The sequence below is a fragment of the Cynocephalus volans genome, chromosome 2, assembly GCF_027409185.1.
Source record: "Cynocephalus volans isolate mCynVol1 chromosome 2, mCynVol1.pri, whole genome shotgun sequence".
Classification (NCBI taxonomy): domain Eukaryota; kingdom Metazoa; phylum Chordata; class Mammalia; order Dermoptera; family Cynocephalidae; genus Cynocephalus; species Cynocephalus volans.
The window spans coordinates 128,688,764-128,704,407 of NC_084461.1; the positions used below are offsets into that span (position 1 = coordinate 128,688,764).

Genomic DNA, 15,644 nt, shown 5'->3' on the forward strand with positions numbered 1-15,644 from the left:
AGGCCTCTCAAAGCCTCATTTAGATCCTCATTACTGTTACTCGACATGTAGTATGCAGTTACATGATATCTCAAACACCATAGCAAAATTAAAGGACAGCTCCTAGAGGCAGACATAGTAACTACAGAGAGAAATGATAGATAAAAGTGAGGGGAAAGAAAAACTCTGAAAACAACCAGGAGATTTAACAAAACTAAGAAGGATCTGAAAGAATGAAAAATATGAATGATTTTCCTGAAAATATTTAATTATCTTCAGTAGATTCTGTTTGCAAAAGCAAGGAAATGTATACTACATTAAGAAATAGTTCCATGGAAATGGTTGAAATAAAGCAAAAAAAGACAACCTAAAAGAATAACTTTGAGTTGTCTATACTATGCACCTCACAATGTCCAATAAATGGGATATTAGTATATACAAGTATATACTACTTATAAAATACACAAAGTAATTAATATAAAAAGAATATAGCACCTTTTTCATCCATATATGATTGAAGCTGTAAAAGCCCCTTCCTGGTAAAAGCACCTCAATCATGCAAGGATAGCTTAAGTCCGTTTCTCTCTGCGTGAGAATTTTATATTGTGTCCTGAGTGATCAATGGACCCAACTGAGTGCAAAACCTTAAACAACAGAAAACACAGAGACCAAAAACACTTCCCCTAAATAAATGCTTCCCAAAATGTGGTCTGTGGAAGAGCAAAAACGAATCTCCAGGGGAACTTGTTTTAATATGCAGATCTTATGTCCCAACTGAAATGTCATGAATCAGAATTCCTGGGGGAAGAGGCTGAGAATCTGCATTTTAGCACACACACCCTCAAGGGATTTCTGTTCCAGGTTGAAATCTGCAAATCACATGGTAAATCATCACCTTGAGGTATAGACTCAGCAGCCCAAACAGGAGACTGGCCAGGTCTGTGAAGTAACCCTTCCCCATGCTTGTTCCTACTGTACCCACAAGGCTGGACTTCTAGTTTTGACATTTCTTACACTAGACAGTAGATAATAAAGTTGAATGGTTAAACGCAGGCTTCTAAATGTTTTATCACAAAACATGTAATTTTTTTTAAAGCCCTAATTAATTCTAAAAAAAACCCATAATGTTTCTGAACCATATATATAAGCGAAGCTTGAAGTAATAGTTGCCTGCAGAGGTAAAAAATACTGAGTGAGGAAAAGTGTCTGATTCAAGTCCAGGGGATTACTTGGTGTATTAGTCCATTTGTGTTGCTATAACAGAATACCTGAGACTGGGTAATTTATAAAGAACGGAGATTTATTTGGCTTATGATTCTGGGACAGCTGCATCTGGCATGGGCCTCAGTCTGCTTCTGTTCATGGCGGAAAGTGGCAGGCAGCTGGTGGGTACAAGCAGATCACATGGCGACAGGAAGCAAGAAAGAACAAGAGGAGGTGCCAGGGTCTTTTAAACAACCAGCTCTCGTGGGAACTAATGGAGCGAGAACTCACTCACTACCCCCACCCTCAGGGAGAGCATTAATCCACTCATGAGGGATCTGCCCCCATAACTCAAACTGCCACACTAGGGATCAAATTTCCACATGAGTTCTGGGAGGACAATACATCCAAACTCCGTCACTTGAGAATGGGGAGGAAAATCCATTTAAAAGCAGTCTTAGAGGAGAGGCAACTGCAGCTTACCTCCGGAATATGAAAACGCAAACCTATCAGAAATTGGCTAGGATGTTTAGGCTGGTCCTTAATACTCCTGAAGCAGAGGCTGGAAACCACTTGCTGGCAAACATGTTTGGTCTGGCCAGCACCATGTTTTAAGCAATTCTGAATTTGTTGCCAACACATAAAAATCAGGAGATTTCTTTCCTTTTAAATTCTGTCTTTTCCTGGAAAATTGGAAATTGGAAGAAATAAGAAAGCCAGCCACAAGGTTGCACTACTGGGGCTGAGCAGGGGCTGCCACCTTCAGCCAGACATGTACTCCCAGGTGGGTCTCTCCAGTGGCCACCAGACTGCGTCACTCATCAGAGCAGCTGCTGAATCCATGTAGGCATTTGCGTTGGCCACCTGGCCTTCAAGAAATAAAGGCAGAAATCTGGCCTCTTTATGCTTCACTCTTTCTGTTTCTAATAAAAATTCTTGCTACGTAGATCTTTTCCTACCTCAGAGGTGTTAAGAAAGAAATTAGATAATGTCTGCAAGTTACCTATAATTTGTTGTATGGTTCTCAACCTTAGCTACCCATCGGAATCACCCTGAGAGCTTTAAAAAATACTGATGCCTGGCTCTACCCAGAGATTCTGATTTCCTAGTCTGGGTCACAGCCTGGGCATCAGGATTGCACAAAGATCCCCACACTATCTTAATGGACAACTCAGGGTGAGAACTCCTTCTTTCAGAAGATGGAGGTTATTGAGTATGAAGGGTTAAGTTTATTCCAATATCAACCTCCAAATAAAATTTCTTGCCTCTCACCTCCATAATTCACATCACCTCTTAAAAGGCTATTATTCCAAAAGCCTACCAAATGCCATTTGTAAACTGGAAAAGAAGGTCAAAGTGTGTTCTGATTTCTACCATTCATTTTTCCTCCAACACAATCAAAGAATAAAACACTAAAGAAATGAAGGGAAATTATCCTTCGAGACAAAACTCAGGCAGCACAAATAGCTCAAATACAATAAAAAGAGGTTCACAGTGGCAGGCTTGTGTGACAAAGTACAATTCCTTTGAAATCCATCAATGCACTAAGTGAAAAAATTTTCAAATATTATAAAAAGAACAATTTCCTTAAGACTTTCCAATAATGGCCCAATTTTTATCTTAAGAAGATGAATTGCAAATTATTATCACTCTTCAAGCTTTGTTAGGTAGTATGCATTTATATTTTGGCTTCCGATCAGGGGAAATGCAAACCACTGTCATCTAATTTTCAAACAGTAATACCACTTTACATTACAGTTGAAAAGAACATTTTCAAAATGGTTTCACATAATAATAATGGCTTCTATTTACTGGACTTCTACTATGTACCAGGCAGTGTGCTGTGCATTTCATATACATGATCTCCAATCTGTCCAACAACTTCACAAAGTTAATTCTATCACTTCATTTTACAAATTTTAAAAAATGAGCTTCAGAGAGATTTAAAATTATGTACATGATCTTTGAGCCAGTGCCTGGCAGCATTTGGATCAAACCCAGGTCTGTCTACCTGACTCCAAACCTGTGTTCTTTGCACTAAACTTCCTTGCATAACCATCACAACCCACAGACAGAGAGACCTGTGCCCAATTATCTCTGTTTGCCTAGTAAAAAACAGAGAGATTAATAATTTGCTCCATATCACAGAACAAGTTAGCAGAAGCCCAGGTTAGAACCTGCCTTCCCACCCTCCGTTTCATGTTCTTTCACAGGACTGAATTGCACTTCACATGTTACACTATAAAAGCTACACTCACGGCAGTTATGCATTACTTATGGACAGAAATCAAATTCCCGTGATTTCTCAGAATCTTAAACATCACTATAAATATGGCTTAGCTTCAACACCGTCCAGAACATGTCTGTCTGTTCTAGGCCACCTACGAATCAGGGAACAGGTTCAACTTCTTAATCCTCTCGTGAATCCTATGAACAATCATGCTGATAACATAGGCCACAAGCACCCTCTCCAGGCCTTTATCCTGTCCTTGGCTGCCCCAACACCAGCACCAGACAATCAGCAGGACATCCTGAGGAAGGTCAGACATCATCTTACATGGGCTTTTTCCTTTTTTTGTAAAATCGTAAAGAGATTGTGTCATAAAAATCAACCTAGAAGGTCTCATCTCCATGAGTCCCACTATTTGAAGCAGCCTTCCAGGGGAGTGTGTCATTTTATGTTCTGGCAGGATGGTCTCCTCTTCTTTAAGCTGCTGACACTGTATCCTCAAACCTGCATTCCAGAAACTGTGTATATGATCTGTTGTGGTCAAGAAGTGATTTTCAAAAAAAAAATGTAGACGTGGATACAGCTCCCCTGAAAAAAAAAAGCAAACAGGCTTTATCACCTCATAAACATGTCTTGCCAATCAATACTTATTTGCCCTCTGTTCTGAAGCAACTCTTGAGAGTCACTTAAATTCTATCACTATGGGTAATTCTTGAAGAAACTGTATTTCTACCTCCTAATGATCTTCGAACAAAGCAAGCACCTCATTTTATTAAGTCCAACTACCCAGAGAAGCTGGTTCAGAAAGGAGTTAAGATATAGCTAAAATTGAGGTCTTAATCATTCCAATGTGATAGAACTCTGCTATGTTATAAAATCTCACCAAGCTCAGTCTCCCAATTGCCAGCGGCAAGAACAAACAGATGTCAGGGCTATTTGTTTTATTCAGAAATGACAGGAAATCAAAAATCTATCAAATAGATGTGTCAGCAGCAATGCCACAAGCATACTGCTTAGTGAGATTTATGTGCTTCCATTTTGGCTCATGACAAAATCACCTTCTAATTTTCAAATGCCTTCTTGGACATACAGATCACAGAGCTCCATGAAGTATCTTTAATGCTATGTACCATATACAATGTAGTCATCTTCTACGTGAATTTAAAATATGCAAATTTGAAAAGTGGTATGACATAAAAATATTAAATAATGTCTCCCAACGCACATTTGTGCAAATCCCATAAACGTCTTTTAAAAATTAAGAGTTGCAAAATTCCAAAGCTGGCTAAATGAGTAAATTGTAAACAGCACCTATACTGGCCAAATTTGGCACTGGCCAAATCAGAATGCCACTTTATGTGCTAACCAAAATGCCTATATCTCAACTCCATTGTGTATGTGCACTGGCTGGTATTTTAACTTCATGTTGTCATTTTAATACTTTTTAATACCTTAAAATAACATCATCCAAGTCTTCACAAAGTAGTGATGTTAAAGCTAATGAAGAGAAAATAAACTGTCAAACTATAAACTTTGGAATAGACGTAAAATGTGAGCAAATGCTATATTTAAAAAAAAAAGCCACACAGTCACAACCCTCCTTGACATCAATTTAGGATGCTAACTTAGGAAGTGACAAACTTTTTCTTAAAGAACCAGACAGCAAATATTTTAGGCTTTGCAGGCTGTAAGGGCTCTGTCACAACTGTTCAACTCCACTTTTGTAACTCTGAACATAGTCAGAAGCATAGCAGTGTTCCAATAAAATTTTATTTATAAAAGCAGGCAGCAGGCTGGATTTGGCTTGTGGGCTATGGTTTTCTGATCCCTACTCCACAGCTATAAAGCTTACTTCATCCCTTCTTCTAAGGTAGCATTTTACTACTCATAAATACAGTAGTCCGCCCCCACCACTTACAGTCATCTCCCCTTTTTCCATAGAGCTGTTTCTGAGAAAATAAAAAGTTCCATTGAAACAGGCACATTTCAAGCTTGAGAAACTTTGTAACAATAGTCAAGAAAAATGGGGGGGAAAGGAAAGGAATAAACCACATGGCTGCAACAAGAAAGCCCAAAATGTTCTATATCATATTTGTCGTGATGCTTACATAACTGTACATTTGTTAAAACTCACTTAAAATTGGTCAATTTAATTGCATATAAATAATACCTCAGTGAAACCAATTTTGAAAAAAAAGCCACAACAAAAGCCTTTAATTTACAGTAATTGTAGATTTGTGTGGTAAGAGTATATATACACCTTCTGAGAAAACTGGTCATGGATTTTGAGAGTCTGAATTACGTAAATCTTTGAGGGAATTCCTTTGTATTGATTGTATTAAATGCAACTGTCCTGTACTACACTCCTGGTAGTATCCAGACCTCAACCACTTCACTTATGAGAGGAGAATAAGCTGTTGTTTACAAATAATACAAAGCCCTGAATTCACGACTTAGCTCTAAACCACAAACAAACAAAAAACAAAAAAACCAAGAATATGGGTAATTTAAGACAATCGGTAATGCTGTAAAAGCGCTTAACTTAGTCATTTTCACTAGCAACACTTTAAATTCACACCAATTTAAAACACCAGTTGATGTGAGTCTCACCTCCTCTCTTTTCAGTTGTGTTTACTCCAGTGTGGAGGCTGTCACCATTCAAGTAGCAACAACAACAAAAGAAAAGGCAAACAAGAGGCTGAGACACTAAAATCAGGGAAAATCCATACAAAGAAAATCATTCTTCCAGTTGATCTAAAGTTGACCGAATACAGGACAACAATTTCAAAACCCTAGCTATTAACTTTCTTGGTGCCCTAGCATTTAATCTGTCTCCATCAAGAGACGTGAACTCATTTAAAGCTGTCATTCTGAAAGTGTGGTCCCAGGATCAGCAGCATCGTTACCTGGGAACTTGCTATTGACACAAATGCCCCATCCAGGACCTACTGAATCCAAATTCTGCAAGTGGAACCTACCAATCCATGTTTAACAAGTCCACCAGATGACTCTGGTGCTCACTCAAGTTTCAAAACCTCTAATTTGAAGTTTTAAAATCAATAGGTAGGCACCTTTCCAGTGTAAGTGGAGGCCCCTCATTCCCTCACTTAACTTGGAGCTGATTTTAGATTCCACTCCCAGGGTAAGATGGGATCTGTGCCCAAGTGCACAAGCACAAAAGGTGCTTAGTGAGCCTCGCAAATACACCAGCCTAGAAAACAGGGAGATGTGGCCAAGTTCTTCTGTATGGTTTTTTAAGAAACAGGGTGGATGTAGAATTAAACCATATTTAGATTCAACGCCAACATTTTATGAGCACCTGCCATGTGCCGTGCCTGTGCTAAATGGAATTATCTTGTTTAGCCTTACCAGAAATAATGAAATCTATTAATATGTTAAGTAATACAGAGACTTAATATTAATCAGAATGGAATCCAACCTGCAAACAAGCAGAAACATGTCACAATCCTCCAACTAATGCTCATTCATAGGCCTAGCTAGTATGCTTTGAACGCCAAGGTATATGAACGTTCTTTTTGCTTTTTTTTGGCTACTTGCTCTCCAACTTTATTGTACATAACAATAAGAATACCAGGTTGCTTATACAAAACTATGTGTACTGTACTTTTAAGCAAACATAAGAAAATTTGAGAAAATTCTGAATTACCCAAGGCAATGTTTGCTTTACTCAATGGTTTCAACTTTTCTCAGATTTTAAAAACCTAAGTCCTATAAATTTTGTAAGACATAAATCCACCATATTCCTTTATTTTGGGCTTTGGCTCCCTTTTAAATAACTTTTTCCTGCCCTTTCCACTATAGGGATCATTCTCCCTGATCTAGACAACAGAAGGGGAGAGAAGGAGAGGAAGAGTTCTGCAGCCCCTGCTATCTGTCCATTTGCCCTAAACCAGAGGTAGCACGTGCTCCAGCATAAACAGTTTTGCTTGGATCCCAGGCCCACAGCAGACACTGCTAATCAACCAAGACACTCTAACCCAGAGCCTGAGACTTATTCGCAACACCTCAGAATAACCCCTTAACAGCATTTCAAGGCAGCCACCCCCGGTCAGTAAAAGTATATATGACTAGTAAGATATGCATGGGCACTTCAAAAAGTTCATGGAAAGATTCTTATTATCTTTCAATGCCAATTTTCAATGAACTTTTTGAAGTGCTCTCACATTTGTTTCACTGGTCAATGAACATGCTCCTTTCTTGTTTTCCTTCCTGCTCCAACTACAGTTTTAAGTCCCTCCTTTTATTGTTCTCAGAACAATAAAACTAAGCTTCAGTTAATCCTGAGCTGCAGTCTTTACAAATCTATGCTGCCTTGAGGGTCCCAATCATGGCAAATTGTGCTGAACAGTTTTAACAATTTGAATGCAGTTGTAACCCAGCACGTAATACAAAACTGCGCTGAAAATCAAAGAACCAAGTAAATAAAGGTACTGAACAGATAACAAAACACCTGTGAAATGGTATTCTGTGCATATAACTGGGAAACGTACAGCATGAATAGCCCAAGGAGTCTGATGCATAATACAAGGCTTATAAGCATGAAAATATAACTCATGTAAATAATTCTGATTTTGCTTTTGCTACTCACTGATGATTCTTTATTCAGCTAAGGGGGCACCACACTGTTCCTTTAGCAGCATCTCCATTATTCTAATTCCCTAGAGAGACAAGAAAGAAAAATCAAAATGCCATATTTCACAGACAAGCACTTTTACATTTATCACAACCTTTTCCCTTCAAGAAATCCAGGTCATGGCCATATATTCATTTCAGAAAAGCAGGCTCATAGTTATACCCTACATTTTATATTTTATATTTTAGCAATTTCACATGCATTATCTCCACAGATGCTCAGAACTACTCAGGGAGGTAGGCAGAGCAGAGTTTAGGATCTCCATTTTAAACATAAGAAAAGAGCCCAAGGGAAGTTAAGTCACTTAATTTAATGCTACCAAGTAGCATTGCCACAGCTGGCATGATAATGGCAAAAGTTAACATTTATTGGACATTTACAAATGTGCTAAATTTGCTGCTAAGGTTTTATGTGTGTTATGTTGCCTTGCATAGTGGGTGTTACAGGGCACCACAGTGGTCTCCTCCAGGACTGAGGCCTCCTCCACCATCTACCAGGAATGTAGGCTGCTGATGGCTCACAACCACCCTCAGCCAAAGGGAGCTGCCTTACCTGAGGTCATGTCTGCTCTCCAGAGGAGCCCACATCCAATGATGGGTATTTATAGGGGTATAAAGGAATGGCCCCTTCCCTCAGTTCATGATAACTCTGAAAGGCATCCCACCTCCTTAGCTCCCCATGGGATCAGCTGAGGCCTTTGTTGCTACTGCATCACGGTCCCACGTCACCTTCTAATCCTGCCTGCTTCCCTCACTCCCTAAAAGCCCTCTCCAATACCTTCTGCACACAAATCTCCATCTCTGATCAGGTCTGTGTCCCCAGAGCCAATGTAGGAAACCTTGTTTAATACACAGCAAACACCTGAACCAGTACTATTCTTACCCCAATTTTACTGATGAGGAGACAAAAACACAAGGAGGTTTACGTAACTTGCCCATAGTTATACAGCTACCGAGTAATAAAGCAAGGGACAGAGCACAGGCATTCTATTCCAGTTTCACAGGCAGCTCTATCTTTCTTGCAAGTCTCATTCCACTACTGTCCATACCAACCTGTCTACCCTCCCCATGTCCAGTAAAATTGTACCCTAGAAGAAAGAAGAAAGCAAAAATTCCTTCCCTCCCCCAAGGACAAGCTCTGCAGAACAGAGGATAAAATCTTCAGATGGGAAGACAGGGTTATAACGTGATTAGAAACGAAGGTCTTAAGGATGTCAGACATGGATCCAAGGGAAAGGGACCTGCTGTTCTCAGAGACTGGAAAGTAGTTTGGAGAGAATAATAATGATAAAGGGAACTTAAAATATAGGTCCCCAGACCCCTCCAAAGAAGCTTCTGACTTAACAGGACGCGAGCAGGTCCCACAGAGTCGTATACTTTTAAGAAGCACTTGCGTGATTCCCTGATGATCAGGTAGGGCTGGGTAATGCCAAGTGGGCCTACAGGAGAAACACAAGGACTTTCTATCTGGGGTTTGTTCTGAGCCAAGGAATGGGGATGGCAGGTAATCAAAGGCACTACCAGAGAATACAACAAGCAATATTTAACACCAAAGTAAACTGAACAAAAGTTAGTGTTTCCTTAAGCATTCAGAAGGTCCTTCAGATTTGGCCTGGCCATAACCCCAATTACTGGCACTGTCTTGGAGGAAAGAAGCATCACAGAGTGTTGAGAAAATGCCAAGTAGGACAGAGTGTTGGCTGAACCAAAGAAGCAAACAATAGTTCCAGAAGCACCATCATCAGAGCCAGGAGAACTAGGTCTAGACACAGCTCCACCAATCACTGCTGGGGAATGTAGACTACAGAAGTTAGGGGACTGCATGGCCAGTTGGATAAGTGCTTTCTACACCCAGCAGCACATCGGAATTACTAGTGGGATTCACAAAAGCAAACACAGACTCCTAATCCCCACCATGAAGTCAATCAGAATCTCGAGGACTGAGGCCTAAAATCTATACATTTATGACATATCTCACAACTAGTTCATTTACTAGAATTTTTAAACAGCAGCTTTATACCACCTTTGAGATCCCTTCCAACTCTGCTTGTCTGGGAATTGATTAAATAGGTTCTCCTTAGTCATTTCTGAAGCTGTCATATATTCTGTATTCTCAGAGCTACTCCCCTTTTAAAGAATTGGGGGGAGTGAGAAAGAACAGGGGCAGGAGATAAAACAACCAGTGGAATAAAATTTAACTGAATTCCTAACATAAGACCTGGATTGGGGTCATTTTTGTTCTCATTCATTCAACAACAGATCCAGTTAACAAATATTTATCATGCACCTACTATGTGCACTGGAGATTAAATGGTGAACACATAAGACAAAATACCCAGCCTCATGGAGCTTATAGTTTAGTAAATTCCAGGGAATTTTCATTCCCCTGTTAAAATTTTTTGTTTCAATAGACCCCTAAATATTAATTAAAAGTCCTTCTATTTTAGGGAAGAATGGAAACTGCCACATTAATTCCTTTTCAAGCTTCTTTCTGCAGAGTAGGAGCATAAATCTAGATGGTATGTTTTTAAAACAAGAACAGCACACTTCTTCCATAGGAAGTGAGAACCTATGAACTCTCCCATCCGTCTAAATTAAGACCGCCACCACTTATTGAGCTGAACGCTAATTGACATAAGTGAAGACTCTGAGGTTTGCCTTGGGAATTGAAAGATGTTATTTATTGAATCAATTATGTTCACAATGTGACAGTTGATTTTTCTTTCCCTTTTTTCCCCACTTAATCTTTTCAAGCAGAACAGTTAGAAAGTGGAGAAGGGGGGGAGAGAGAGGCCTATAAACTGAATTAAAAAAAAAAAAAAAAAAAACCTAACAGAGCCCAAGCCATTGTTTAGTACCTCTCTTTGATAAGGAAGGACAAAATCAAAGTGCAATCAATAGAGTCCTTTCAAATAAACTTCCAACACTTAAATCTCAACCCTCAGGAGATCAGGCTTATAGGGGCTAAATTTACACTACTTATCACACAATGATGCCTGAAATGAAGAACAAACATTAAGTGAATCTACCCTTATGGATACGGCTTAAAAGCTTTTTGGACTGACAAACCATTAACCAGCTTGATTTTATTATTTCTTTCCCCTCTGAGAATTTTTTCTCTATTGCAAGGTTTTCTCTATTTGCCAATGTACAGATAAGTGAGCTAACTCACAGTCTCATTTCCCTAAAACCAGAGCTGTGCTGGCCAACCATAACCCCACAAAGGAGTCTCAGAGTCTTTCAGATTCAAATTACCTTCTCTAAGAGTCTCTGACAAATAGCTGATCATTACTGAAAACACAAAGCTTGTCTTAAGAGAAGCAGCAATAATTCAGAACTAAAGGTGCTAAATCCAGGCAGTATACTTATTTTGTTATCAAACTGTTAATTTCCTAAGAAGCTCTGATTTACTTAAAAGGCTCCAGAGAGTGTATTAGTCCATTTATGTTGCTTATAACAAAATAACCTGCAACTGGGTGATTTATAAAGAAAACGAAATTTATTGTTTACAGTTTCTGTATCTGGGAAGTCCAAAGCCCATCTGGTGGTGGCGACAGTGACCCAGGGGTCTCACATTACAAGATGGTGGAAGCAGAGAGAGCAGAGAGAGAGGAAAACAGACTCTCCTCTTCTTTTAAAGCCCTCAGAACCATGCCCCAACCACCATTTTTAATCCATTCACTACCACACGGTCCTAAAATCTTATCACCTCTTCAAGGCTCCACCTTTCAATTACCACAATAGGATTTCCCACCCTTTTGACAGTCATAGTGGGGGCTCAGTTGCTAATGCATAAAAAACTTGGGAGACAGTTCAAGCCTCAGTGAGTTTTGGGGGGATGTAATTCAATCCTCTACATTCTGCCCCTGGCCCCCCGAGACTCATGTCCTTTTCACATACAGATACATTTATTCCACCCCCAAAGTCTTAACTTGTTTCAATTTAAAAGTCCAAAGTTCAAAGTCTCATCTGTGAAATTCAAAACAAGTTATCTACTTCCAAGATACAATGGTGGGACAAACATAGGGTACATATTCCCATTCCAAAAGGGAGAAATAAGCCAAAAGAAAGGAGTAACAGGTCCCAAACAAGTCCAAAACCCAGCAGGTCAGGCATTAAATCTCAAAGCTGGTGAATGAGGTACTTGATTCCATGTTTGACCTCCTCCCCAGTCCTCTGGTGTGAGGGTTCAGGTCCCCAAGTCCTCTGGCAGATCCACCTCTATGCCTTTCCTGGTCTGAGATAATTCTTTAGCTCTCGCAGGCTGGCATTGCATGCTGGTAGCTCTGCAGGTTGGGGGTCTCCATTGCGGTCCCGCTCTCACTGCTCCACTAGACATGGTGCTGACGGGGTTTCTCTGCTGCAACTCCGACCCCACATTTTCACTCGGCATTGCTCTAGTGAAGGTTGTCTGCGGTGACTCTGCCCCTGCAACAGATATCTTCCTGGGCCCCCAGACTTTTCCTTACATTCTCTGAAATTGTAGTGGAGGCTCCCACGTCTCCACAGCTCTAGCATTCTGCGAGCCTGCAGACCTAACACCACATGGATGATGCCAAGTCTTCCAGCTTGTATTTTCCAAAGCTGCAGGTCCAGCCACATCTGGAGCCAATTTATCCACAGCCGGAATAGCCAAAGCAGCTGGGGTGCTGGTGCTACAAGCAGCTTCTCGAGGTGGCCCTGAGCAGTGAGCTTGCGTAGGGCGCCTTGGGCTTGTTCCCCAAGACCATGCTGTCTCTCTAGGCCTCTGGGCCTGTAATGGAAGGGTTGGCCCCAAAGGCTTCTGCAATGCCTTCAGGGCCTTTTCCCCCTTCTCTTGATAATCCTGTTCTTTTGTATAAATTTTAGTAACATTGAATTTTTCTTCTGAAAATGCTCCCTGCTTCTCTACCACATGGCCAGGCTGCAAATTTTCCAAATCTTTACACTCTGCTTCTCTTTTAAATGCTGGCTTTATGTCATGCCTTTGCTGCCATAACTCACCATAGGCTGTTACAAGTAGCCATGCAGCTTCCTAATGCTTTGCTGCTTAGAAATTTCTTCCACCAAATACTCTGGTTCACAACTCCTAAGTTCCAACTTCCACAAAGTCCTAGGGCATGGAAACGAGGCAGCCAAGTTCCTTGCCATTTCATAGCAAGGGTGAGCTTTGCCCCAGTTTCCAATAAACTCCTTATTTCTATCAGAGACCTCCTAAGAATGGTCTTTGCAGTACATATTTCTATCAGCATTCCACTACCACCATTTAACCAGTCTCTAATACATTATAAACTTTCTCTCATCTTTTTGTCTTCTTCTGAGTCCTCGAAACCCCTCCAAACTTTGCCTAATACCCAGTTCCCAAGCTGCATCCTTTTCAAGTATTTGTTATAAGCAACACCCCACTTCTCTGGTACCAATTTTCTGTATTAGTCCGTTTATGTTGCTTATAACAAAATACTTGCAACTGGGTGACCTATAAAGAAAACTGTAAGAATTTATTGCTTACAGTTTCTGCAGCTGGGAAGTCCAAAGCCCATCTGGTGGTGGTGACAATGACTCAGGAGTCTCACATAGTAAGATGGTAGAAGCAGAGAGAGCAGAGGGAGAGAAAGACAGACTCTCCTCTTCTTTTAAAGCCCTCAGAACCATGCCCCAACCACCATTTTTAGTCCATTCACTACTTCACGGTCCTACAATCCAATCACATCTTCAAGACTCCACCTTTCAATTACCATAATAGGATTTCCCACCCTCTGAACAGTCACAGTGGGGGCTAAGTTTCTAATACATAAAACTCGGGAGAAAATTCAAGCCTCAGTGAGTTTGTGGGGGGACATAATTCAATCTACTACAGAGAGTAATATTAGACTTTACAAAAATTACAAAGTTCTAAAGCAGTTCTCAAAACGCACATCCATGGGAAGCTCTTAACAAAAGAGAATTGCTCACTTAATTATCACAGTGATAAAAGATTGGTGTTAAAGACTCCTACTGGAAATAATGCTTTCTTGTGGGACATGGCTTTGGAGCAAATGCCATTAACAGTATCAGCACCACTGTGTGTAATAGATGGCACTGAAGCTGTGGGTAAAAGGGGTGCATATAAAACAGAAAGCCTCTAATCAAGGGGTCATTGACCTCTTGGGAGGAAATAGAGGGATGAAAAGTAATTGAAAGCAAGACAGCCCCTAAGAAGTGCTAAGACATTTAAAAGAAAAAGTACAATGGAGGAAAGAAAGTAGAGACTAATCTTGCAGGAAGAGAGGATTTGCAGAAGCCTCTGGAAGAGGAGGGGTTTGAGTAAGATCCAAAGTCTGGTCATGAATGTGACATAAAAGATGAAGAGAAAGACCAAGCAGGGGGAGGCTTATGGGAAGGCACGGAGATAGGAACTGCATTTGAGGGAGGGAGGAAGGAATCTGCATCCAGTTTTCTTATCCAAAGTTAAGAGAAACACTGTATAAAGCTTTTCCAAGAAGAGACCTTTTGCCACAATAAAGCATCTTTTAAATTCTTTTAGATTTAGGACCTTTTCATCTATAAAACTGGGATAACACCTAATGATAACAATAATGGTGATAATACAATAGTTAAAACTTATTGTCACAATGCTATAATTTGAATGTGTCCCCCAAAGTTCATGGGTTGGAAACCTAATACCTAATATAACAGTGTTAAAAGGAGAAACCTTTAAGAGGTGATTAGTTATGAATGGATTAATGCCATTATCATGGAGTGGGTGTATTCTCTGAAGTGGTTTCCTGACAAAATGGAGAGCTTGGCCCCTTTCTCCTCCCCATCTCACATTTCCTTCCCCTTCCACCATGAGATGATGCAGCAAGAAGGCCCTCACCAGATGTGAGCACCTTGATATTGGACTTCCCAGCCTCCAGAACTGTGAGAAATAAATTTATTTTCCTTATAAACTACCCAGTCTGTGATATTCTGCTGTAGCAGCACAAAACAGACTAAGACACATGTACTGTGTGCTGAACACTGTGCTTAGTGCTTTACCTGCATTACCTTAACCTCCCATCTGCCTTAGAAGATTATTAACTCTTTTTTATGGATGAAACCAAGGCTCAGCAAAATTAAACATCTTGTCCAAAACCACACAGGGGATGAGAGCAGCCCCCAATCCCCGACAGAAGACAGGAACACACATGTGGTCCTAGGAAGGAGTTGAGGGCAGCCCCACCACCTAGCAAAGCACAGAAACATGCACAGGATCCTAGGCAGGAGCCAAGGACAGCACCCACTGCCTGGCAGAAGGCAGGAGCATGCAAGGCTCCTAGGCAGGAGCTGTGGGCACGCCCCTGCCCAGCAGAAGGCAGGTGCACTCATGTGGTCCTATGCAGGGACCATGGGCAGCCACCCTCATCCTGGCAGAAGGCAGGAGCACACGAAAAACATCACTTTCATGTGGTGGCCCACCACAGACACAGTCTCAGCCACAACTGATGCAAAAGTAGCTTGCTGCCACAGTAGCAGACACAGCCCTTGTGAAGGTGGCATGCATGGCAGCCACTCAACTGCATAGACACAAGCAGAGTCACCAGTGCAAACTGGAAAAAGAAGACAAAGTCTCTCTAGTCAA

The 15,644-nt window shown here is 40.7% G+C and overlaps 1 protein-coding gene across 2 annotated transcripts in view; it reads right to left on the reverse strand.

The window, feature by feature from the left end:
- Positions 1-476: 476 nt before the first annotated feature.
- PRELID2 (PRELI domain containing 2) overlaps positions 477-15,644 on the reverse strand; it is a 101,385-nt gene continuing 86,217 nt past the window's right edge. For both annotated transcript variants that reach the window (XM_063086316.1, XM_063086319.1), the window contains exons 6-7: positions 8,022-8,091; positions 477-4,000 (exon numbers count right to left, since the gene is read on the reverse strand). In XM_063086316.1, the coding sequence (XP_062942386.1) occupies positions 8,032-8,091 (60 nt within the window). In that variant the 3' untranslated portion in view covers positions 477-4,000; positions 8,022-8,031. The remainder of the gene's footprint in view (positions 4,001-8,021; positions 8,092-15,644) is intronic.